At 45.1% G+C, this 25,204-nt stretch overlaps 1 protein-coding gene across 10 annotated transcripts in view; it reads left to right on the top strand.

Annotated features, from left to right (window-relative positions):
* Positions 1-25,204, top strand: part of stk32a (serine/threonine kinase 32A) — a 72,078-nt gene that overhangs the window by 924 nt on the left and 45,950 nt on the right. For 2 of the 10 annotated variants that reach the window (XM_061751392.1, XM_061751390.1), the window contains exons 2-5: positions 918-1,011; positions 1,808-2,038; positions 10,815-11,193; positions 22,536-22,591. In XM_061751392.1, coding sequence (XP_061607376.1) covers positions 11,142-11,193; positions 22,536-22,591 — 108 coding nt within the window. In that variant the 5' untranslated portion in view covers positions 918-1,011; positions 1,808-2,038; positions 10,815-11,141. Of the gene's footprint in view, positions 1-825; positions 1,012-1,807; positions 2,039-8,290; positions 11,194-22,535; positions 22,592-25,204 lie in introns of those variants that run through there. The other 8 variants (XM_061751384.1, XM_061751382.1, XM_061751388.1 and 5 more) reach the window with 8 other exon arrangements.

Here is a 25,204-nt window from a genome sequence, read left to right as displayed (position 1 = left end):
ATGACATTAATGCCCATGATGAGTCCATGGGAAATTTATCACCTCAACACACACTGCCGGTAGCAGCAGATGTGGCATTTGTAAAGCTGACACTTACATTGGAGTTTAAACAGAAAGTGCTGCTGTATGCAAAAGCTGCTAAACAAGGTTACACTTGACCTGAAAATATAAAAGAATTATGTGAAATTTGCTGACAAGGAAAGAGTCTGCAACTCTCTTTTTGATGTTTGGTGCTCTCTGCAGTTGAGTTCATAAATGCCCCCCACCCATATTCATCCATCCATCCACCCTTTTTCTAGACCGTTTGTAATCATCAAGATCACAGGTGAGCTGGAGCCTATGCCAGCTGACAGTGGATTACACCCTGGACTGGTCATCACGCAATCGCAGGGCACATACTATAAGAGCAACCATCCACACTTATATTTACACCTATGGACAAGAATGTGAGAGTAGATTCAAACCCAGACCCTCCCTACTGTGAGGCAGACATGCTAACTACTGGTCCATAATTCCATATGAGAAACTAATGCATTCTGTTTTGTATCACAACCAGTTTTACCAAAAACATACATAATGCCCTACAGCAGTCATTGCCAGACAGATGATGACATTCTGGAGAAAATACACATCAGAAGAAAAGGAGGATCGAGCACCCGCAAAGTCGTGAATAATTGTCATAATTTGTATCATATACCCTGTTTAATGAGCCATTAAAGAGCAACCACTCTGGTTTCTGTTTCATGTTTAACTGCACTGTCTAACTCTACAGTACAGACCATCTACTTGTTTGTTTTAAAATACAAGCAAACTGTGTCGTTTCAGGATGTGTGTGCCACTGTAGCACAAATATTATTTCACACAACATGATCCTTGAAAAAGCTGTCAACACATCTTGTTTTGTGGTTGTCGCACAGCAAGCAGCAGGTGTGTTGCCGTCGGCTTTTGTCACAACTGGTTAACACCTCTCATTATCTCACGCTCTCGCCAGGCAGCTGAGATGCACAACGGGTGAGTCATCAGATGCAGATTGTGACACTACCTGTATATGGCCAAAAGTATTGGGGCATTTGCAATGAATGCAAATGCCCCAATACTTTTATAGATAGAAACCAACTTCCACTCAGAAGGCATTCTGTATCAGAAATTGGCCTTCCCTAATCTGTTAGATTTTCACAATTATCCAAAATGTCCTGGTAAAAGTAACTAATGGGTTAATGGAGATTCCTGATTGATTGAGAGGCAAGTCTTAATTATTTTGTCCATATAGTTTAGCAGTGCCCAACTTTTCTGTGCCCCACAACCCCTACGAAAGTATATTATCATTAGAAAATGGCAAATTTCAGGAAAAACGTCTAATGTAAACGCTCAGTTACTACTTATTATACGTAAAATAAATGCTTTTCAAACTCCCTATGTTATGGAGGGGGGGAAACGTGATGCAGTGTACCGTATTTTAATTGCATTGCTAAATATACAACCAACTATATCTTTTTGTTATACTATGCAGGATTTACAGGATCTTGGGGGTTTCATAGTCAAGGTTATCTGCTTAATATGCATAATGCATTATTGATAAAGCAAGTGAGATTTATGAGTAAACAAATAATCCACAACTCCAATTAATGCTAAAATGTAGGTTCATGTTGTACCGTTTTCTATCAATAGAGGGAGCCATTTTCACAAACAGTACTGTACATTCTTACTGACTCCATGAATGAGCACTATGCTGATGCTCTGCAAAAAGTTCTCCTAATCACATAAAGATTTGAACTGTGACTGACTTTCGCCTTTTCTTAACTCACAGGGAGGCAAACGCATTTTCAAACCAGGACCAGGCTGCTGAGGCAGCTGAATTGCCTGACTCTATCTCTGTCCAGGTCAGTCCTTGTCCATCTCACCCCCAAATGTCTGTGAGGAGGCTGGTCTGGTAAGTGACGCCGGTCATTTCAGTCACTTTGTGCTGGAGGGCGGACGATCCACCCGAAGATGGACGTCTCTCAGTGAGTGTTTTGGAAGGACATATGATGTGTGCACAGTAAGTATATCTATCATCACACTGTCTGACCACTCAACCCCAACTGCTTTCGACCTTAGACTACTTACAGGTGACACTATTAATAATACTTACTAAAATGTCACGTTTAATGTATAATTAATCAGAGTTAGCAGGAATTTAATAACTATAGTGCAGTGGTTTTTAAAGTATACTATGAGTTAGCACATCTGCCTCACAGTTCTGAGCACTGGGCTTCAAATCCCGGCCCCGCATGTGTGGAGTTTGCATGTTCTCCCTGTGCCTGCGTGGGTTTTCTCCGGGCACTCCGATTTCCTCCCACATCCCAAAAACATGCGCGGTAGGTTGAGTGAAGACTCTAAATTGCCTGTAGGTGTGAATGTGAGCGCAAATGGTTGTTTGTTTCTATGTGCCCTGCGATTGGCTGGCGACCAGTTCAGGGTGTAACCCGCTTCTTGCCCGAAGATAGCTGGGATAGGCTCCAGCACGCCCACACCCTAGTGAGGATAAGCGGTACGAAAGATGAATGAATGAATTGTTATTGAACGTTCATTTGCAAATGTGCATTGTATTATTATTTTTGGCCTGTTCAGCTCTTTGGTCAAACAGAAAAGAGGATCTGTATCCCTTTTCTGCCAGAACAGTTTTACTGTGCATAGTGGAGTTTTTAAGTTGCCACTGTGGTTGAACCCGGCTGCACAACTGAAGTGTGGTGGGAGTGGCTATGTAAATTCTAAAAATCTTGAGTAAGGGTGCAAGTGAGGGGATATCCAGGAAGTTTGCATTGTTATGAGTTATTTATCGCAATGAGTGAGTGGCCCCACACCAACTGAATAAGTCCCAGGGGTAAGTATCTCCGGACACATGCAAGTGAATTGACACCATCTCGCATGCACAATAACCTTCAGAAGTGTCCTGTAATTGCTGCGCCTGCACAACGGGGGCTGTAGTGATGGGCACGGCAGTTCTTTTTAGTGTACTGAATCATGCGAATCGGTTCATTAAAAACAGGGGTCTCAAACTCAATTTACCTTGGGGCAGAGTCTGGCTGAGGCTGGGCCGCAGCCTCGGCCCACATGCACGCGCGCCCAATTTAAATTAGAAATAAAAAGAAATCCAATCTCCTCAAACATTATTTATTTTTTAACACAAAATAAGATAAACAAGGACGCTGACCAGACCAGATCCACGCGAGGGCACGCCACAACCAGACCGAACACGCCGCAACCCCCATCCACTGCCATGCCATCCAAGCGCCTTTTCTTTTTTCCATTCAACATGGGAGTGGATGGGTGCCACGACGCGCGGCGCGCTCAGCCTGACTACAGCCCACCCCCACACAGATCTGACCGGACTCAGACCGCAGACCACACCAATGAATTCCCCACCCTTCTTTTATTTCGCCGTGCACGTATCACTCTGATTTATTCAGAGAGAGACATAACCTATATACGTCGTATAATGTTGTGAACACAGCGTGCTGGGACTAATGTCCGCGTTTGCCTAGCCAGGCACAGAAGAAAAATCTCCACAGCAACGCTGCTGTTTCTCTACTTGCATCAAGTCCGGTCGATGTCACGCCCCGGGGGCCATATACCCCACCGTGATCGGTAGGTTCGTCAGCTCCGCACACAACACTGTAAAAGTGCCATTCATATAAAACTTGAGGACCGCACTAACATTGAACTTTCATATTAAGGTGGGAGCCACAAAATATCGTCTCACGGGCCGCCAGTTTGAGACCCTTGATTAAAAAGATTAGTTGAAAAGATTCGTTCACCGAATGGTCCATCCATCTATTTTCCGTACCGCTTTATCCTCACAAGGGTCGCGGGCGTGCTGGAGCCTATCCTTGCTATCTTCGGGCGAGAGGCGGGGTACACCCTGAACTGGTCACCAGCCAATCGCAGGGCACATAGAAACAAACAACCATTTGCGCACACATTCACACCTGTGGGCAATTTAGAGTCTTCAATCAACCGACCATGCATGTTTTTGGGTTCTGGGAGGAAACCGGAGTGCCCGGAGAAAACCCACCCAGGCACGGGGAGAACATGCAAACTCCACACAGGCGATGCCGGGATTTGAACCCCGGTCCTCAGAACTGTGAGGAAGATGTGCTAACCAGTGGCTCACCGTGCCGCTTCAATCGTTCAGTTGTTTTTCACAAAATCATTCAAGTGCTTCCTCATTCATTTAATGATCCATCCCTGAGGTTCACGGTCACTCAACACGTTCACCGAAGGACAATGCGTTGTTGTTGTCATGTATTGTAAACTAGGAAAGGCGGGGAGTTTATTAAATAAAAAAGAAAGAAAACTTTGGCTAAATTATCACCTACCTATGTCTCTCTCAGCAAGCTCTCTAACACCCGGCTTCGGTTGTGAGTCGTGAACATGTGTGTAGTGGGCTCAGCTACCGACCATCCTTACGCGTCCCCTGTCGTCCAGCTAGGCTCTCGCCAGCCGGCATGACTTTTCTGCATTCCACCGCAGTGGACCTCGCTGACACCAGCCGGGCTTTCTGCTCACTCACCTTCTGTTATTGTCATCTGATTAGTGGAAAGCGTCTTTGAGTGTCTTGAGAAGCGCAAAATAAGTTTAATGTATTATTATTATTATTATTATGAAATAAAAAGCTTTAAAAATCACATTAGCGTAGAGGGAATTATATGTATGTGTACATATATACATTTATTATGAATTATCATTTATTTTAAATATGTGTGCATGTTTTCATGTGCTTGACTGACTCAACATTAGCCGTTAGCGTGAAGCTGCTAGTGAAAGCTATCCCCGCGAGGATGTCAGGACTTGCGGTTAAAATCACTCATGAGTACGTTCACTGCGTAGTACGTCGTTCCTTGCGCAAACCAATCACTCATCGTACTAGTACATCGCTCCTTAGCGGATCACAAACGAAGAAGTTCAACGAACTAATCACGCTTCAGTTCTTCAGAATCAGAATCATCTTTATTTGCCAAGTATGTCCAAAAAACACACAAGGAATTTGTCTCCGGTAGTTGGAGTCGCTCTAGTACGACAACAGACAGTCAATTGACAGAGAACACTTTTGAGACATGAAGACATTGTGGAAAAAGAGTCACTGAGCAATAAAGGGTTGCAAGTTATCTGGTAATGCCGGTACAATTTTTGTTTTTATTTATTTTTTGACATTTGTGCAAAAAGATGCAGAGTCCTCTAGGACTTAGAGCAGTTTGAATGACTAATATAGCAATAGTCAGGTGCAATGACCATTGTGCAAAGGGTGCCGAGACTTCAAGGAGTGTATGCAGTTTAAAGTGATGAGTAGCGCGATAATCTGGGACAATGTTGATTGTGCAAATGTTGCAGATACTCCTCAGTCAGTGTGCAAATGGGGCAAATGCTACTCTGGCATGAGATATCAACAACAGATATGCAAATAGTGCAGCGTGGCGAGACTACTACAGTGAGTGCACGAGTAATATATAATTGGCCCGACAGAAATGTGACAACAAACTCAAGACAAAATAATTGGCAGCATGTTGCAATGGAATTGTCGGTTAGCTGAATAAGAAGTTCATTGCAAGAGGGAAGAAGCTGTTGGAATGTCTGCTAGTTCTAGTTTGCATTGATCGGTAGAGCCTACCTGAGGGAAGGAGCTGGAAGAGCTGGTGACCAGGATGTGGAGGGTCCGAGAGGATTTTGCACGCTCTTGTCTTAGTTCTGGCAGCGTGCAAGTCCTCAAGGGTTGGTAGGGGGGTACCAACAATCTTTTGAGCAGTTTTGATTGTCCGTTGCAGTCGGAGTTTGTCCTTTTTTGTAGCAGCACCAAACCAGACTGTGATGGAAGAACACAGGACTGATTCAATGACCGCTGTGTAGAACTGCCTCAGCAGCTCCTGTGGCAGGCCGTGCTTTCTCAGAAGCCGCAGGAAGTACATACTCTGCTGGGCCTTTTTGAGGACGGAGTTGATGTTGATTGTCCACTTCAGGTCCTGAGAGACTGTAATTCCCAGGAACTTGAAGGACTCGAAGGTTGACACAAGGCAGCTGGACAGCGTGAGGGGCAGCTGTGGCGAAGGATGCCTCCTGAAGTCCACGATCATCTCTACAGTCTTGAGCGTGTACAGCTCAATGTTGTGTCGGCCGCACCACAGCTCCAGCTGCTCCACTTCCTGTCGATATGCAGACTCGTCACCGTCTTTGATGAGGTCGATGACTGTGGTGTCATCTGCAAACTTCAGGAGTTTGACAGCCGGGTGCGTTGAGGTGCAGTCGTTCGTGTAAAAGTGTCCTTTTCAAATCTGGAGTAGAAGGTATTCAAGTCGTTGGCTAGTTCCTCAGTACACCAGTTCGCTGAACGAATCACTCAGTTCACTTAAGTCCCTCCCCTGAAGGAATCACTCTTTAGTTCTTCAGTGCCTCAGTACACCAGTTCACTGAACGAATCAATCTTCAGTTCCTCAGTACTCCAGTACACCAGTTCACTGAATAAATCACTCAGTTCACTTAAGTCCCTCCCCCGCCAGCACAGCACTGTCTGACGCTGGCTGCTCATTGGTCATTCGCCGAAGTGAGTGACAACGGTGGCAAATCGCAAATCATATGGCAGTACGTTTAATGAAGTTCCGCCCCCGACTGCACGCTGGCTGCTCATTGGTCAATCGCCGAAAATTCAGAAGTGAGTGACAGGACGCTTCAACAGTTCCGTTTCCGCTCCCAGCTGACTCGCTCGCCTCACGGCGGCCAAGCTAAAAGAACGAATCATTTCATGATGATTCAGTTCAGTTCGTTCTCTAAAAAGATTTGTTCTTCTGAAAGAAACGTTCGCGAACTTAACAACACTTCGGGGTCGTGGGGTCAATTCCTTTGTTTATGCTGTATACCGAAGACATTTAGGTTTCAGATCAAAAGATGACTATGAGACAAAAGTTCAGAATTCCAGCTTTTATTTAATTGTATTTACATCTAGATGTGTTAAACAACTCAGGACACAGCACCTTTTGTTCAATGGCACCCACTTTCCAAGTGAGCAAAAGTATTGGAACATGTGACTGATAGGTGTTTCTCGTTGCTCAGGTGTTGCCTTTTCAATTGATGGTTTAAACATTAGATCGTGCTTATTTTTGGCTTTGGGTTTCACCTGTGAAAACTGCATTTGCTGTAAAGCAAACATGAAGACCAGAGAGCTGTCGATGTGAAAAAAAGCAAACCATTTTGAAGCTGAGAGTAGAGGGAAATTTGATCAGGGCTATTGCACAAACATTGGGCATAGCCACTCATCAGCAAAAAGAATTGGAAGGCCAGATTGGATTTTGCAAAGAAGTACAGAGACGGGCCACAAACATTTTGGAAAAAAGTTTTCTGGACTGACGAGACCAAGATTAACCACTACCAAAGTGATGGAAAGGCCAAAGTTTGGAGAAAGAAAGGATCTGCTTCTGATCCAAAACACACCAGCTTCATCTGTGAAGCATGGTGAAGGTAACGGCTTGGGGTTGCATGACTGCCTCTAGTCTCTATTGATGATGTAACTCATGATGGTAGCAGCAGAATAAATTCTGAAGTCTACGAAACCATTTTATCTGGCAATTTACACAAAAATACATTCAAACTAATCGGGAGAAGCTTCATCATGCAACAAGACAATGACCCAAAACAGACAGCCAAAATAACAAAGGACTTCGGGGGGGGAAAAGTGGAAGGCCTTTGACTGGCCAAGTCAATCACTGGACCTTAACTCAATAGAGCATGCATTTTACCTCCTAAAGAGGACTGAAGGGAGAACCCCCCCCCCCCCCCCCCAGAAGCAAATAAGAACTGAAAGAGGCTGCAGTAAAGGCCTGAAAAAGCATTTCAAATGAAGAATGTAACAGTCTGTTGAAGTCAAGGAGTCGCAGGCTTGATGCAGTTAATGCAAGTAAGGGTTATGCCACCAAATATTAAATGTTAATTTCCTCATGTATGTTCCAATACCTTTGCTCACTTGAAAAGTCGGTAGCTTCAAACAAAAAGTGCTCTGTCCTGAGTTGTCTAACACACAATGAAATAAATGCTGGAATTCTGAACTTTTATCTCATATTCATCTTTTGATCTGCAACGCAAATAAATGTCTTCAGTATACAACAAAAACAAAGGAATGGACCTTGCCATTCCAATACTTTTGAAGGGGACTATACACACACACACATATATATATATATATATATATATATATATATATATATATATATATATATATTCTTATTTTTTTAAATTTTATTATATATATTTTTTTAAAGTTTTTTTAGGCACGTCCCCAAGCTGTTAAAAGTGTCAATGGGGCAAAAAGCAGTCCATGTGTGGGTGACTAGCCATTAAACGGTTCATTCTTTGAGGGTGCATGAGTAACATCTGCTCGTCAGCCAGCGTCACAGTACCACGGTAATGAGCAGGCGCGCGTGTGTGCGCGACACCCGCGACGCGTGGCCACAGTGGTGATAAGCTCACACCCCACATGCAGGTGGCAATGTGGAGGTCAGTCGCTCCTTTTTGCAACCAACAGAGCAGACGTCCCCCAGAAAACCCTTTACGTTATTTCCCTATTCTGTCCCCGCACATTTTTTCCCCTTGATTTTTGTATTGGACGTCTTGTCTCGGGTGGCGTGTGCCTGCGTTGCAAGCCCCGGACAAGTAAGGCTTTCAGAGCAGCACTGTTGCTCTTTTGCAAGCCGAGCAGGAGCTGCTCCTACAAGGTCCATGGGCACAGAGGTACGTGTTCCGCGCTTGTTCTGCGTGCGGGGCGACTTTCTATTCAATGCATGCTTCACCCTTCTTCATCATCGTCCTCATCATCATCAGCGCAATGGTGTCCTCTGCAGGGAGCTCGGCAATGCGGCTCCCACTAGTTTTGGAGATATTGTTACATCTTGTCAGGCAGTCTGTGAGTGACATTGCATGCCCTGCCACGCATGTGCATGCATGACAGTTTATTCGTGCATTTCTTTCTGCAAACTGCTGTTAGAGGACACACTAGAACACCACCACCCCAGCCAAAATATGAATCATTCATGCCATGCCAAAAATGAAGCTTCTGCTGCTCTCTGCTAAATGATATATTCATTTGTTATATGTGTATGTCTTCTCTTTTGGACCAAATGACAATAAGGTAGACCGAAGCCTGGTGAATGACATTTCCATTCATTCCACCCCACAGTCAGAAATAAGGGTACACAATATGAGTTTGTTTTTCTACCTCAGTGTACAATATAGTTAGTGATTATTAATGGACCCCAATGTTTTTACCATTACTGGGTCAAAAACAAGTGGATGTATGTTTTGTAGTTGAAAAAGTCAACAATATCAGTACATTTGAAAAGCCATTGTGCCACGAAAAGGTACAACACTGTACTTCTGCAGCTCAAAAGATAAATACTCCAATTATGAGCTCTACACAGAAAACTGTTGCCTCTTCAAAAGATAAGCTGTACTCTTGTTGTGTGTTGCCCTGATTAAATTGCTGAACAAGAGCCCAACAGATGACTGATGTGTAGAAGAATGACAGTGTAATAGGAGGGGATTATTTTGAAGTAGTTCTGAAAGTACTAGAACTCTCTTTTTATTCAGCTTGTCTGGAAACGTTACACAAGTTTAGTTTCATAAAAATTACATTGTTTCATGTGCCGTTTTTTTCTGCTTATACAGTTTTACTCAGAACCACATCCCAGTTTGAGTGTTTCCCCTGCCCTGTTAGTACCGTTATATCATTTAGAGGACCAATTTACATTCTAGTCACTGATGGTATGGTGGTTTACTCGCCTGACTTTCATGCAAGCAGTGTTGTTTCGATTCCCATTCAGTGATGGTGTGAATGGTTTTGTGTGTCTAGAGTCCAGGGTGTAGTCGGCTTTTTGTCCTAGGTCAGATGGGATCGGCTCCAGCTCCCCCTTGACCCTGAACACCATATAAGCGGTATAGAAAATGAATGGATGGATAGTTTTGACTTATAGTTATAGAGAGTTGAGAGTTGTAGAGTTATACACAGGGAAAGAATGATATACACACAAAAACATCCCCAAAAAATGCAAAAAAACCCACTAGTGAGATCAGTTCATGACAAATTGTTGGGTTCCGTCTAACTTTGTTTCTATACGCTTTCTAGATCGGTGTTGATTAAAATTTTAGTTTACCTTCTGTTGCTCAAAAACTGAGGGCTCACTGTTTCTCATTACAAGGGCACCGGAAAGGTATATGTTTTGCAGCAAGTTGTATTTACAACGAACTGAATGGATCTCAGTGACTTTGACAATGGGAAAAGTGGTATGGTTATACATGATTATGATGATGTTGATGATATGTGTTGGCCTGGTCTACATACCCTCTTAAAAAAAAAGATATATAATTGAGTTTTAGAGTTCCAAGAGCTCGCCGTACGGCGGTTATTCCCTTGATTGTAGAATTTTATGTCATCTTTTAGGGTGAGATCAAGCAAAAGGTATATTGTAGTTGAAAAGTTCAACCTAGGGGTTGCATAAGTCTAGACTGCACCTTGATCAGTTGCATTTTTCATCAACCAGTTAGGCAGGCTGTGTAAGAGGAAAATGACAGTACGCTTTCCTCTGGCACTCCAAAAACCACAGATTGTATTAATACTTGTGAGACAAGTTTGCTTATACAGTGTCACAATTGAACAACTGCTCAGACCTGAGACACTTTGTTTTTTACATAACAACCTGATTCTTGATCGCTTGCAACCCTCTCTTCTACTTGAGTGCCGCCCCGTCGTCCTCCTCCTCCTCCACTGACGGTGTCATGTTTTCCTACTCCCCACACAGGTTAGACACTCAGTCACCAGAGGGTCACAACCACATCAACCAGTCTTCTCCTGGGCCTGTCAGAGACGCTCATCCAGAAATTAGTGAAGACAGGACAGCAATTCTCGAAGGGCGATTTAATGTGTTTGCATGACTCCGAACAGCTATAGTATAATGCTCACCCTTCCCATAAAGATGCGGGGTAACATGTATGTGTCAAGGTTGAGAAGTATAGCCTAGTGTGTGTGTGGGGGGGGAGGTAGTGCTGACCAGGCTATGAGTGCGTCCCGCCTTTGGATGCTGAGTTGAGCGACGGGAGCTGAACCGGAGGCTGACTGAGGAATCGCCATGGGGCTTGGACAGTCCAGCAAGTCTCCCATCACGGGTGACACCGATGAGGGTGAGTGTCAACCTTGAAGATCCCGAAAACCTCTTCATCTGTCAACTTGTGTGGCTCAAATCTTTTTTTTTTAAATAAGGAGTTATGCTGTGATCCTCAAAGGATGAACTGAACTGGACTTTGATGTAGGAGACATATCATCTTGTGCATAGAAAAGGCTTCTTTGGGGCTTTATGCGCTTGAAAAAAACTGAAGGTGGTTAAATGTGAAATTTCTTCAAGAACAAATAAAAAGTCAGGTTCCTTTGGATTCAACTTCATAATGTGATGATTTAATCTGAGACTGCTGGAAAAAAATACTATTAAAGAAACCATATGGCTTCAGCAATGCACAGCATGGCTTCTTCATCCATAGACAATGAAGAGTAACATAGTAGTTATCTCATATTCATATTTCCTGGAGGCAGCACGGTGGAAGAGGGGTTCGCACCTCTACCTTACAGTCAGTTATTAGCATGTTCTCCCCATGCTTTCATGGTTTTCTCAACGGACTTTACCTTCCTCCCACATTTCATGAACATGCATGTTAGCCTAATATAAGTCTCTAAATTGTCTGTAGGTGTGAGTTGTTTGTTCTAGTCTATATTTGCCCTAAGATTAACTGACAACCAGTCCTCCAGCCTGAAGTCAGTTTATACAGTGGTATTTTTAAGTGTTAAGAGGAAAACTACAGAATTATTATTAAACTATTACTTTCTGATTCCTTGCAGATCATTTATGAGTCATCCCAGAGTATCACATCTGAACTAAAATGTTTATTAATATAGATGAGTATTTGAATTCATATTTCTTGTCACGTCACGTGGTGGTGTCTCCTGTCTTGCTCATTTGGCTGTGTCCGAAAAGTTCCCAGGAAAGGGCGTCACAAAAAATATGCAGGTATTTCAAATCCAAAATACAAGCTCCAATTTTCCCCTTTGAAAGAATCCCCCTGGAAATGCTATGTCCAAGCCTTCTCTGCCACACATTCTTGCACTTCTGGAATAGCTCTTACTGGACCCTCTTGCAGTGCCATCATTATGCCCATCTTGATATCGTCAACGTCTTTAAAACCGGTCCGCTTGATGACCCTGTTTGTCTTGGGAAAGAGAGGGGAAAAAAATCATGGAGAACCATGTCGCGTGAGTAGGAATGTTGCTGCAGCATGGTGATATTCTTCTTGGCCAGAAGCTGTCGGATTTCGAGGGCATTGTGAGCAGGTGCTTTTGTCATGGTGAAGCAATCATGAGTTGTCCTACCACAACTCTTGCTTATTCTCGCTCACAGAACGAAGCAAACACTGCAGGATCTATTTGTAGATGTGCTGGTTGATCGGCCCATCCCTGTGGCAAGAACTCGCAGAGGACGATGCCCCTCACTTTGAAGAAAGCAATCAACATGCCTTTGATTTTGGACTTTGACCATCTTGCTTTCTTTGGCCTTGGCAATGTCGTACTCTTCCACTGAAGGCTCTGACGTTTGTTCTTCGGGTTGTAAGGAATAATTATGACTCATCACTGGTGATGACTCTTCCTGAGCAAGTCTGGCCTCATTATCACTCACTCTGTTCATTGCTTGACAACTTGACACCGAGGATACGTGTATAAAAGCATGTGGGAAAAAGGTCAATGGCTGCAGGTCACAATTATATACTCTAGGGTGAATACATTGGAAAGAGAAAACTTGTGTACTGTATTATGGTTTGTGACACCAAGACTGAAACATTTCAGACCCACCTCTGAGAGTCTAACAGCATTTTGCCCCTGGACGCACAGACAGCAGGAACATCTCCAGACACTCAGCAAATTACTCGATAACAACCCTATATGAATTAGGAGACAAGTTGATTTATTATTAATTTCACAGTTGAACTATTTATCTGTATTAAATGTAAAATATCAAATTATAGGGATAAATAAAAAACAATGCCATGTGGTGGGGTTCTACTGCCTTTGCTCTTAATGAAGAATTGCCACTGAACAAAGAACTTGCATTTGGGGAGAAAGTCTGCACCATTACTATTTGCAAACAGTTACAATTTGTTGCCCTTTTCTGTGAGAAGATACACGAATTTGAATTTATCGATCCAAGTGTGTGGCAACATCCCAAGCACTACAAGTTAAGCCAGTCTGACATGTTGATTTAATCAGAAATGGGTTTCTCGATGATAGATCTAATGGGAAACGTTTATTTTATTTACTACAGAGATGGTCTTATGGTATAACTGAAGGAATAAAATTAACATCTTTTTTTCTGTCACAACACTCACAAGTTAACGACAGTACACACATACACACCCCACCCCTCACCTTGAATCTCCCCACTAATGAATGCCTCTCCTTTTCACTGGAGGCAACCTTATCAAAGAAGGAATTTATTAATCATGGGTAACCTCACTGCTGCTTAGTCATCCAACATTTTGTTTGGTAAAATGTCACTCATATCCAAGTCTTACTGTGCAGTCTTGAGATTAATAGACCTCCTCTGACGCAACGAGGGGCACTTCCAACTCAGGTGCGCTTAAGGCAGACATGTCGTTTTAAATTAGATAAAAAGCCCCTCGCGCTGGAAAGGAAGTAATCCCCTTCGCTCACGTCAGAACCAGGCAGGGCTATCCTTTGGAGGTCGACGTGAGCAGAAGGAGTTTCTTGACTTTGTATTTTATTATTCAACACTGCAGAGGGGCTTTTGTCTCCACTGTATGAGTGATTCTTCCTCCTTGATTGCTCAGAAGAATTGTAAATGTTAAACCTCTTCAATATTTACGATGGCATATCGTTGGGTGTGGTCAACACTGAGCAATACAGAAACAAAACACTTTGATGACGGTGGCACGGTGGGGTAGGTTAATTGAAGACTCTAAATTGCCGGTAGGTATGAATGTGAGTGCGAATGGTTGTTTGTTTATATGTGCCCTGCGATTGGCTGGCGACCAGTTCGGGGTGTACCCCGCCTCTCGCCCGAAGATAGCTGGGATAGACTTCGGCACGCCCGCAACCCTAGTGAGGATAAGCGGAACGGAAGATGAATGAATGAATGGATTTTGATGACACAGTTGAATTTCCCTTCACAGATGTTCTGAGAAACAATATGTTATGCTAAAACTGCCAAAATGTAAAGTATAAATTCAAGCCTAATTTTCAGTTTTGGTCTAAAATCATACTGCCTCAAGAGGCCAGATTTGTTTTCTTTTTCTGATCACATCTTGTGAAGTCGATCTCCCGTTCCTTTCTTCCCTCACTCGTGAACAAGACCCCAAGATACTTGAACTCCCCCGGAACATGAGCAAAGTTCTGTCGGAGGTGGGAGTTGAAACTCCTTCTGACAGGGGATTCCGCCAGACGTTCCCAGCAGACCCTCACAATACGTTTGGGCCTGCCACATCGGACTGGCATCTTCTCCCACCATCGGAGCCAACTCACCACCAGGTGGTGATCAATTGACAGCTCCGCCCCTTTCTTTACCCGAGTGTCCAAGACATGCGGCCGCAAGTCCGATGACACGACCACAAAGTCGATCATCGAACTGCGACCTAGGGTGTCCTGGTGCCAAGTGCACGTGTGGACACCCTTATGCTTGAACATGGTGTTCGTTATGGACAATCCGTGATGAGCACAGAAGTTCAATAACAGAACACCGCTCGGGTTCTGATCGGGGGGGCGTTCCTCCCAATCACGCCTTTCCAGGTCTCACTGTCATTGCCCACGTGAACATTGAAGTCCCCCAGCAGAACGATGGAGTCCCCAGCGGGAGCGCTCTCCAGCACCCCCTCCAAGGACTCCAAAAAGGGTGGGTACTCTGAACTGCTGTTTGGTGCATAGGCACAAACAACAGTCAGGACCCATCCCCCCACCCAAGGTGGAGGGAGGCTACCCTCTCGTCCATCGGAGTGAACCCCAACCTATAGGCGCCGAGCCGGGGAACAATAAGTATACCCACACCTGCTCGGCGCCTCTCACCGTGGGCAACTCCAGAGTGGAAGAGAGTCCAACCCCTCTCGAGAGGACTGGTCCCAGAGCCCAAGCTGTGCGTGGAGGCGAGTCCGACTATATGACATGAGGTGACATTCCACGTTCCTTGAGCCAGCTTCTGTAGCCGGGGATTGGATTGCCAAGGTCCCCGCCTTCGGCCACCGCCCAGCTCGCACTGCACCCGACCCCTATGGCCCCTCCCACAGGTGGTGAGCCCATGGGAAGGGGGACCCACGTTACCCTTTCGGGCTGTGCCTGGCCGGGCCCCATGGGTGCAAGCCCGGCACCGGATCGGTGCAGCGTCTGCAGTGATGCGGACTTTGTATCGATCCGTTGTGGTAAAGAAGGAGTTAAGCCGAAAGGCGAAGCTCTCGATTTACCGGTCGATCTACGTTCCTACCCTCACCTATGGTCACGAGCTGTGGGTCCTGACTGAAAGAACAAGATCCCGGATACAAGCGGCCGAAATGAGTTTCCTCCGCAGGGTGACCGGGCTCTCCCTTAGAGATAGGGTGAGAAGCTCGGTGGCTGGGGCATCTGATTCGGATGCCTCCCAGACGCCCCCCCTGGTCAGGTGTTCCCACCGGGAGGAGACCCCGAGGACGACCCAGGACACGCTGGAGAGACTACATCCTTCGGCTGGCCTGGGAACGCCTCGGGATCCCCCCGGAAGAGATGGATGAAGTGGCTGGGGAGAGGGAAGTCTGGGCATCCCTGCTAAAGGGATGCCCAGACTTGACCCGACCTTGGATAAGCATTAGAAAATGGATGGATGGATGGATCTTGTGAAGTCCAGTATACATGTCACGGGTGAGAAGTAGCTGGACCCAAGAACAGGTGGAGGCTGATGTAAAATGATGAATAGTTTATTGAGCAAAGGTTATGGAAGTGGTCCTGGATGTGTTGACAGGCGGCGGTGTGGTGATGGGAACAGGACCAATGAAGCGTGGAGCGAGTTTACGGGACTCTGTTTGAAGGGGAATGTCGTGGGAAGAGAGCCAGACGGATTGACCCACCTTGTATTCGGGCGTCGGGGGGTGATTACGGTCCGAGGGCTACTTGTTGTGTACTGCGGACCGGTTCAGCCCTGCCGGGACGTCCTTCCAAACCGGCTGGGCTCTCTGTAGGTGATCTTGTACGGAGGGGACTGCCACCGCCTGCTCCTGTAGGTCGAACAGTGGAGTTTGGAAACCGTAGCAAGCCATGAATGGGGACATACCGGTAGCGGAGCTGGTGAGGGAATTATGAGCGTATTCAATCCATGGGAGGGAGGAACTCCATGAGGAGAGGTTGCGGGCGGCCACACAGCGGAGTGCTGATTCCAGGGTTTGGTTGGCCCGCTCCGTCTGGCCGTTGGTCTGCGGGTGATCCCCCGAGGATAAGCTGGCTGCTGCACCCACCGCCTTGCAGAATTCCTTCCAGACCCGAGAGGAAAACAGGTGACCTCGATCGGAGACTATGTCGATGGGGATACCATGGAGTTTGAAGACATGCAAGACAAGGAGGTTAGCAGTTTCCAGGGCAGACGGGAGTTTGGGGAGGGGCACATAATGGACACACTTGGAAAAACGATCGACGATTGTGAGAATAACAGTCTTACCTTCAGAGGGGGGCAGGCCGGTAACGAAGTCCACAGCGATGTGAGACCAAGGGCGGCTGGGAATTGGCAGGGGGCGCAACAAGCCAGCTGGAGGTCGTGAGAAGACTTCCTTCGGGCGCATACGGAGCAGGCTTGAACGAACTCTCGGGTGTCTTTGATGATGCTGTTGAATGAACTGGGTAGTATGGGTGATGCCAGGGTGTTAATTTAGAGTTGTGGGCCCACTGCAAGACTTCCGAACGTGCTGAATCCGGGACGAACAGGTGGTCAGGAGGCCCGGTCTTGGGATCAGGTTGGGTCTTTAGGCTGAAGATAGGCGACGGGAAAGCACAGGGGTGAAGTTTATGGGTCGTGTGATCTCGCTGCGAAAGGACTGCTCCAGCTCCGGCATCCGAGGCATCAACCTCCACCACGAACTGGAGGGAAGGGTCAGGGTTGCGCAGAATGGGAGCAGTGGTGAACAGGGATTTGAGTTTATTGAATGCTTGTGAGGCTGCTGGGATCCACTGAAAGGGGGACCTGGTGGATGTGAGACTGGTGAGGGGAATAGCGACCTTGCTGTAGTTACGGATGAATCGGCGGTAGAAATTGGCGAATCCAGGGAAACGTTGCAGTTCTTTGCGGGTCGCGGGGATGGGCCAGACGATGATGGCTTGGATTTTGGTGGGGTCCGGTTGTAGTTGTCCTTTTCAGAATCAGAATCATCTTTATTTGCCAAGTATGTCCAAAAAACACACAAGGAATTTGTCTCCGGTAATTGGAGCCGCTCTAGTACGACAACAGACAGTCAATTGACAGAGAACACTTTTGAGACATAAAGACAATGAGAAAAACAGTCATTGAGCAATAAAAGGTTGCTCGTTATCTGGTAATGCCGGTACATTATTTTTTCATTTTTTTATTATTATTTTTTTTTTGACAATTGTGCAAAAAGATGCAGAGTCCTCTAGCACAGTTCGAATGACTAATATTGCAATAGTCCGGTGCAATGACCATTGTGCAAAGGGCGCCGAGACTTCAAGCGAGTTGTACGATAGTCTGGGACAATGTTGATTGTGCAAATGTTGTAGCCGAGGAAATTTACTGAGGATAGGTGGAATTCCCATTTTTTGGTTTGACGTATAGACGGTTCTCGAGGAGGCGCTGGAGGACTTGGCGTACATGGATCCGATGGTCTTCTGGGGAGCGGGAGAAAATGAGGATGTCATCGAGGTACACAGACACGAACCGGTTGAGCATGTCACGGAGGACGTCAGTAATTAATGTTTGGAAAACTGCAGGGGCGTTGGTTAAACCGAATGGCATGACCAGCTACTCGAAGTGTCCGAGAGGGGTATTGAAGGCGGTCTTCCACTCGTCCCCCTCTCGGATACGGATGAGGTGGTAGGCGTTACGAAGGTCCAATTTGGTAAAGATTTCGGCTTCGCAGAGGGGTTCAAAGGACAGGTCGATCAGGGGTAGTGGTGACTTATTTTTAATAGTAATGTCATTGAGTCCTCGGTAGTTGATGCATGGGCGGAGAGTGGTGTCTTTTTTCTCAACGAAAAAAAATCCAGCCCTGACTGGCGACGAGGAGGGGCATATGAGGCCAGCACCCAAGGAGCCATAGCCTTCTTTTCGGGACAGGAGAGATTGTAGAGTCGGCTGGTGGGAAGTGGAGCTCCCGGCAAGAGGTCTATAGCGCAATCATACGGGCAGTGGGGGGGTAGAGATGGCCAAGTCCTTGCTGAATATTGGGGAGAGGTCATGATATTCTTCTGGAACTTGGGAAAGCTCCACTGGGGCGGCAGAGGGTGATGGCTCTTCTGAGGGTGGAACGGCAGAAACCAGACAGTGGGAATGGCAATGAGGACTCCATCCGGTGTTGGATAAACGAGCCCAGTCTATGGCAGGGTTGTGGAGTTTGAGCCAGGGAATACCAAGAACTAAGGGGGCCTCAGGGTAAGGAATGACAAAAAGGGAAATGTTTTCGCGGTGATTGCCTGTAATAAGGAGTGTGATGGGCACTCTTTGATGGGTGACCAGGGAAATTACTCGGCCATGCAGGGCTGTGACTTTTTTCGAGGATGGAAGTGGTTGGAGAGGGATTTGGAGCTGGTGAATTATTTCTTCACGCATAAAATTATCATCGGCACTGGAATCTATAAAGGCAGCGATGGGGGTGTTATGAACAGAAATGATAATGCAAGCAGGAACGGTCATGCGGGAGGGAGAGTTTGCGGGAATGGAGGTTTGGCTCACCGCGACGCTCTTGGGACGTGGTAAGCCTGGTCTTTCTGGTCGGAGGGGCGCGGGGAAATAAAGTGCGGAAGACGACTGTGTGGTGCTCAGAGTGGGAGAGTGTTTACGCGAGCATAGCGCTTTCTCATGGGCTCTCTCTCGCAGTCTGTTATCCAGACGGATGGAGAGGGCGATAAGAGCCTTGAGAGAGGAGGGCTCGTCCCAGACCGCAAGCTCGTCCTTGATTTGTTCGGAGAGACCGTTTGAAAAGATTCCACTAAGGGCTGCGTCATCCCACCCGCATTCACCAGCAAGGATACGGAAGTCGATGGAATATTCCGCGACGGTCTTAGCGCCCTGAGTGAGTGTGAGGAGACGACGGGTGGCTTCTGTGCCCTGAACGGTGTGATCGAAAACCTTACGGAGTTCGGCGGAAAAGGAATCGAACAAAAGGAGGACCGGGGAGGAGTTGTGCATATGCTACTTTGGAACGTTCGGTGGGATAACTGTGCGGTTGGAGTTTGAAAACGAGTGAGCAATTAAGAATAAACTGGCTACATGCACCTAGGTCCCCGGAGTAGGGCTCAGGCGGTGGGACATGAGGTTCTTTGTACGGGAAGCGGGGTGGCTCGGAGGCTGTGGGCTCGGGAGGAGTACTTACAGGTGGTTGCATGTATTGCATCTGTTGGGAAAGGAGGGAGACATGTTGCGAAAAGGGAGCGGAGCGTTTCTGTGATTCCTTGCAGGTCTTTGTCCTGTTGTCCAATGTGAGCGCCTTGGAGCGTTAGTGCGTTCTTCAGAGCCTCCGGAGTTTCTGGGTCCATAGTGGCCAAAGTATTCTGTCACGGGTGGGAAGTAGCTGGAACCAAGAGCAGGCGGAGGCTGATGTAAAATGATGAACAGTTTATTGAGCAAAGGTTATGGAAGTGGTCCTGGATCTGTTGACAGGCGGCGGCGTGCACAGGTGGCAGGCAGTGGACAGAACAGGGGGCTGGCAGGAATGACGTGGGTCAGGAATACTGGGAACGAGAAGACACAAGAGTTAACAAGGGAACGAGGAGTTGAGTATCTTACATGAGTACGGTGGGCCGTGGTACTGCTAGGAGAGGCTGCAATACTTTGGCGAGGATTTAAATGTAGGTGGTAATGAGGGTTGATTGGAGACAGGTGCGTGGCTTAAGGAGAAGCTGAAACAGAGAGGGGAGGGGAGAGAGAGGACGAGAGGGCGCAAAGCGCCATCCAGGCTCCAAAACAGTACTGCAGGGCATGCCGTGACAATACATTCAGAGAAAGTTTTCCTCGCTTGCGTCAGGGCAGAATCAGATGGGTGTTGCACGGCTGTTGCTGAACCCTATTAATTGATCTAAACAGAGGTGTGTGCGTGACGGTGAACCCTGCCAGGACATGCTGTTGGTTTCCTTTGGGGATGATTCGTGTATCCCCTTTGCGCTACATTTTCCACCTTGTGTAACCAGGCGACTATTCTTAAAACCCCTGTTTACTGCTGATCATGCTTTATTCACCTCGCGCCGCAACATGAGCTCGTGGGCTCTGTTGCAGTTATCGGAGCAATGACGAGCGGGTTGATGTTTGCTGGTGGCTGGTTTATTGGGTTCAAATAGAAAAATAATCTACATTTTCTGGTTCATTGTTCAAAAGTTATTCAGATTTTTTTTCTGAAATCAATTATAGCCAAGATGTTACCAGTATCCTTTAAAGTGGTTCAAAGGATTGCATTTCCTCAAAATTAAATAATGAGTGAATAATAACAAATGAAATGTTATACTTGTATCGAACTCGAAACACAACTTTTTAATGTCATTTGCCTAAACTCAACATAGGAGTTTAACTGTATGCCTTGCTCTGGGTTTGCATTTGATTTTCATATAATATAGCAATCCATTTTCTATACCCCTTGTCCTCATAAGTGTCATGGGAGAGCTGGAGCCTATTCCGGTCAACCCTTGGCGAAAAGCAAGGCACCAATACTGGTTGCCAGCCAATTGCAGGGCACATATAGACAAACACACTTAACATTCACACCTGTGAACAATTTAGAGATTTCAATGTCCCTAACATGCATGTTTTTTTAATTTGGGAGGAAGCCGGAGTACCTGGAGAAAGCCCACACAAGGGGTGGGAGAATATGCAAGCTCCACGCAGTAATGCCGTAGCCAAGATTCAAACCCAGAACATCAGAACTGTTAAGCAGACGTGCTAACAAATATTGCACTGTGCTGTTTCGGATAATGTAATACAATTAAAATGTTCATTTATTTTTACAGGAAATACTAAAGCAAGCTATCTGCCTTTTTAATTGAAGTATGTCACAATAATGTGTGGGATTTTGTGTGTATATATATATATATATATATATATATATATATATACACAAAATATTCACTATAATACAATTATTGGTGGAATCAGGTGGAACAAACCTTTTTTCAGGTGATGGGGGATGCTGTGTTACATTACAACCAAGTATTGTGTGGTTTTACACTTTTCTAGGTGGTTTAAAAATGACATACAGTTACAAAAAACATTTTTTTAATCTCAAATTTTAGGGGTGTTGGAATTCATCTAAACCACCCTCCAAAATGTACTACAAACACCTATGATGTTGGGGATTACATGCACGAAAAGATTATTTTTATTTTTTTTATTTAGTTGGGTCATAACCACAAGTCTTGCAGACAGACAGTCAGGGTCAGTGAGATTGCAACTTTCCAACAGGATTGCATGTGTCAGTCAAACTCAAACTGACAAGCAATAAAGCTCCTCAGTTTGATGATTTCCACACTCAATGTGGCTGTCATCGTGTCAATTACACCCATGTAAAGATTGCAGTAATTTTACACTGTGTTACTCATATGTTCATCATTTAACATAGTGTAATAAACCGCCTGCCAGAACATTGTGATGCTCCATACCTCCACTTGCAGGCACAAGCTCAGCTGTCTCTTCGAAAAAGCCATCGAAGAAAGCATCTCCAAGTTGCTCAGTGGGGAAATGATAATGTTTATGTGTTGTGTGTGTTTCTGTTTGGCGTGAACAGAATGATGTGCGTGTGCATGTCAGGGCACTTGTAGTTCCTATCAAAGTAAGTTGAGTACACACTCCAACACATATTGGGACTAGAGGATAAAGTGATACGAGCAAAATAGTAACTGCCAAATCTAATATATGTGTGTGTACTCTACACTGAGTGTAAATGCAGTTGTATATGAATGTGTACATCGATGTAGTGAATGGTCATATGAGTACGTCAATTGTCCAGCAGCTGTTCAGTCCTCAGAGGAACCGCAAAGAGGGGAAAATCTCTTTCCCTTTGTTGTCATGGTAACTAGGACCAAACAGCCCATCCAGTTTCAAATGGCACTGTTTGCTGCTGGTTAATGGATGAGAATGGTGTGCGTGTGTGTGTGAGGCAGAGTAGCTTTAATAAAAAAAAACATGTTTTCAATCTGATCAGTTAAACATTTTATATATACATATATATATAAAAAAACATGTTATTAAAAAACGCATTTTCATTCCATTAACTCCAGTCCTGCTTGTCTTTCCAAACAGTCAATTTTGACCATTTCCAGATCCTCAGAGCAATAGGAAAAGGAAGCTTTGGAAAGGTAAGCCAATATTTTTTGCATGTTTTCTTGATAGAAAAGTTACATTTTAAAAATTTTAATCGCCATTAAGTGTGATAAGAAGTTAACTACTGTGAAAAAAAGATGTTAAAACAGTACGTATTAAAGTTTTGATGACAAGTGGGGGAATTGGGGATGGGAGTGGAACTACCATACAAGACTAAAACCACTCTTAAAATAAAAAACAGAAAAAGGGCAAGCAAATCCAAAATTAAAAGAAAGAGCAAATCCGCTTGTGGAGTTAATCCTATAAATGCTCACTTCCTGATTTGTTAAATTTTCTTGAAATTCTGGTCAAATTTCGAGTGGTGTGACTTCCAGGCCATTGACTTTAAACATTCCACTGCAGCAAATGTTTAAAATCACCCAGTTTTATTGGGAATATCAGTAGTAGTATCGTAATAATAACATTAATTTAGCACCTCTAAAAAGAAATATTGTGTAAAAGATCATTGCGTTTTTGAATCAGTTTTTTAACAGTTTTCAAATTACATCAGGTATGCAGATTATAGCACCCACAAAATATCGGCATCCAAAGGACTCGCATGTATAAAACGTGTATTTAGTAAAACAGACCAAAATATAGGCTGTTTTTCATTGGTTTGCATTATTTTCTTCATACATAGGCTGCTTTTTTTAAATAGGCACTCCTGCCTTATGGGAAAAAAAGATAAGGAATACATTGGTGTTGGAAAAATATGAAGAAAACCCACGTTGATCTTTACGTGTTCTCAATTTGTTTGTACTTTTAGTTGCATAGTTAACACACTTCTCACAGGCATGCAATTTGCGGTACATGCCAAAACTGTAAGATGGTAAAAAACATTTAATTAATTCTGTCATAAACAATATCGCCACCAGTCCAGCGTTATTTACATTCTAGAAAAATGTTATTTGTTCGAGACCCTCTTGTCTACAGGACCTGCATAGTACAGGGTAATAAGTAATGTCAGCTTTTTCAGTGCATCCAATGACTTATAACAGTGCGCGTACATAGGCCAACTGTACACGTCATTAACATTCTGTCTGACGGCAGATAAGCAGTATAATCACGGTACATGGCAAGCTGCTCAATGGGGGGAGTGATGTGATCAGGGTTTGGCTGATTAACTACGGCAGCTGCTCCACAGAAGACTCTCTTAGATAGCAGATAGCAGTAATCACTGGTTTATTGACGCTTGTAGCACAGCCATACTTCTCAGTTGCACCTATAGTCTCTCTGTCAAAAGACGGTAAGCACCCTGATGTGTCACATCTTTAATGGATTTCCAATCCAGGTCTTGCCAAATAAGTTCCCCTTGAATTTATTTTTTGTTATATTGTATTATAAAGCAAGTGTGATGAAGAAAAGTATTGCAAATCATCGTCAATTTTCACAAATGATGTCAAAGATGCATTCAGTGTAATCTCACTGCCTCCACTGGGGAAAGCAGATCGAAAGCTCATCCTGCTGATGCCTCACTACACACCTACGGGGAGAAAAATAACCACTCATTCAGGAAGTGGCCTGTGGAAGCAGCGCAGGCTCTGAAAGACTGCGTTGGAATAACATTGGGATGTACGACAAGCGTCTCACTGTTGAAACGTGGATAAGATGGCGGCTTGCACTACTTGACTACATCATCTTCTGTATGGCTGTTGTTTGTTTAAAAATCATACACTGCTTTGCAAACAAAGCCTTGGATTGAGAGTGACATCAAAAGTCATCTCAACAGGAAGATTGAGTCCTTCAAAGATGGTGATCCACTTGTGCTCAAGCATGTACAGTAGAATTTAGAGTTCAGCTCAGGGAGGCTAAGGAAAAGTAAAGAAGGAAGTTGGAGCAAAAGCTGCAGAAAAACAGCTTGAAGGTGGTATGGGTTAGGATGAAGAGAATCACCGGCTGAAGTTCTGAAAGCCGTGCTACCATTTGTGGAGAGCAAGTCAACAGGTTCAGTATTAGCTCGTTCACCCCTCTGAATACTGCACCCCTCCCATTTCACACATAAGTTCTACTCCCGCGCAACACGGCCGACAGCACCCACATTGCATCACGTGACCGACGCATAGGGCAGCGCGGCCCCTATGCGACACTTGACGCGCACACAGCACAAATTGTCGCCGTGCGCAGAATGCCGCAGAGATCATCTGTCGTGATTGGTCCGTTTTAGTTACATGCTGTGATGACGTACTCAGCTTTCCCCTTGGTTCCACATACCACCTACGCCACCACCTTCTTGATCGATTTTGCAGTATAATTAAATGTATCAACTGGTCATCTAGGTCCATTTGTTCTAGCACACCCTGTTCCACGGTCGCCATTGTTGTTGCTTTGTACCTTGTTCCAGAAAGGAAAGGAAAACGGCTACCGGAAATGGCCATAAAATGTAGAGGAAACTCCACCCTGTGGTGTCCTAGTCAATACCAGACGTAGCGACACACCCGACTTGGAGAAGTGCAGGACATTTTCAAAACAGCGCGCGTGGGTTGAGCTCGAGTATAAAGGCAAAATGCGGGATAGCCACAGTGACGTCAGCACAGTCGCCGCCCGCACCAGTATAAAGAAGCCTTAAGACAACACCAACACACAGGAGAACGTCCCCACTCAAATCCTCT

The sequence above is a fragment of the Phyllopteryx taeniolatus genome, chromosome 17 (genome assembly GCF_024500385.1).
Source record: "Phyllopteryx taeniolatus isolate TA_2022b chromosome 17, UOR_Ptae_1.2, whole genome shotgun sequence".
In the NCBI taxonomy this organism is placed as follows: Eukaryota; Metazoa; Chordata; class Actinopteri; order Syngnathiformes; family Syngnathidae; genus Phyllopteryx; species Phyllopteryx taeniolatus.
Note: the sequence above shows the minus strand (reverse complement) of the source record. Positions and strands in the feature narration are given on the sequence as shown.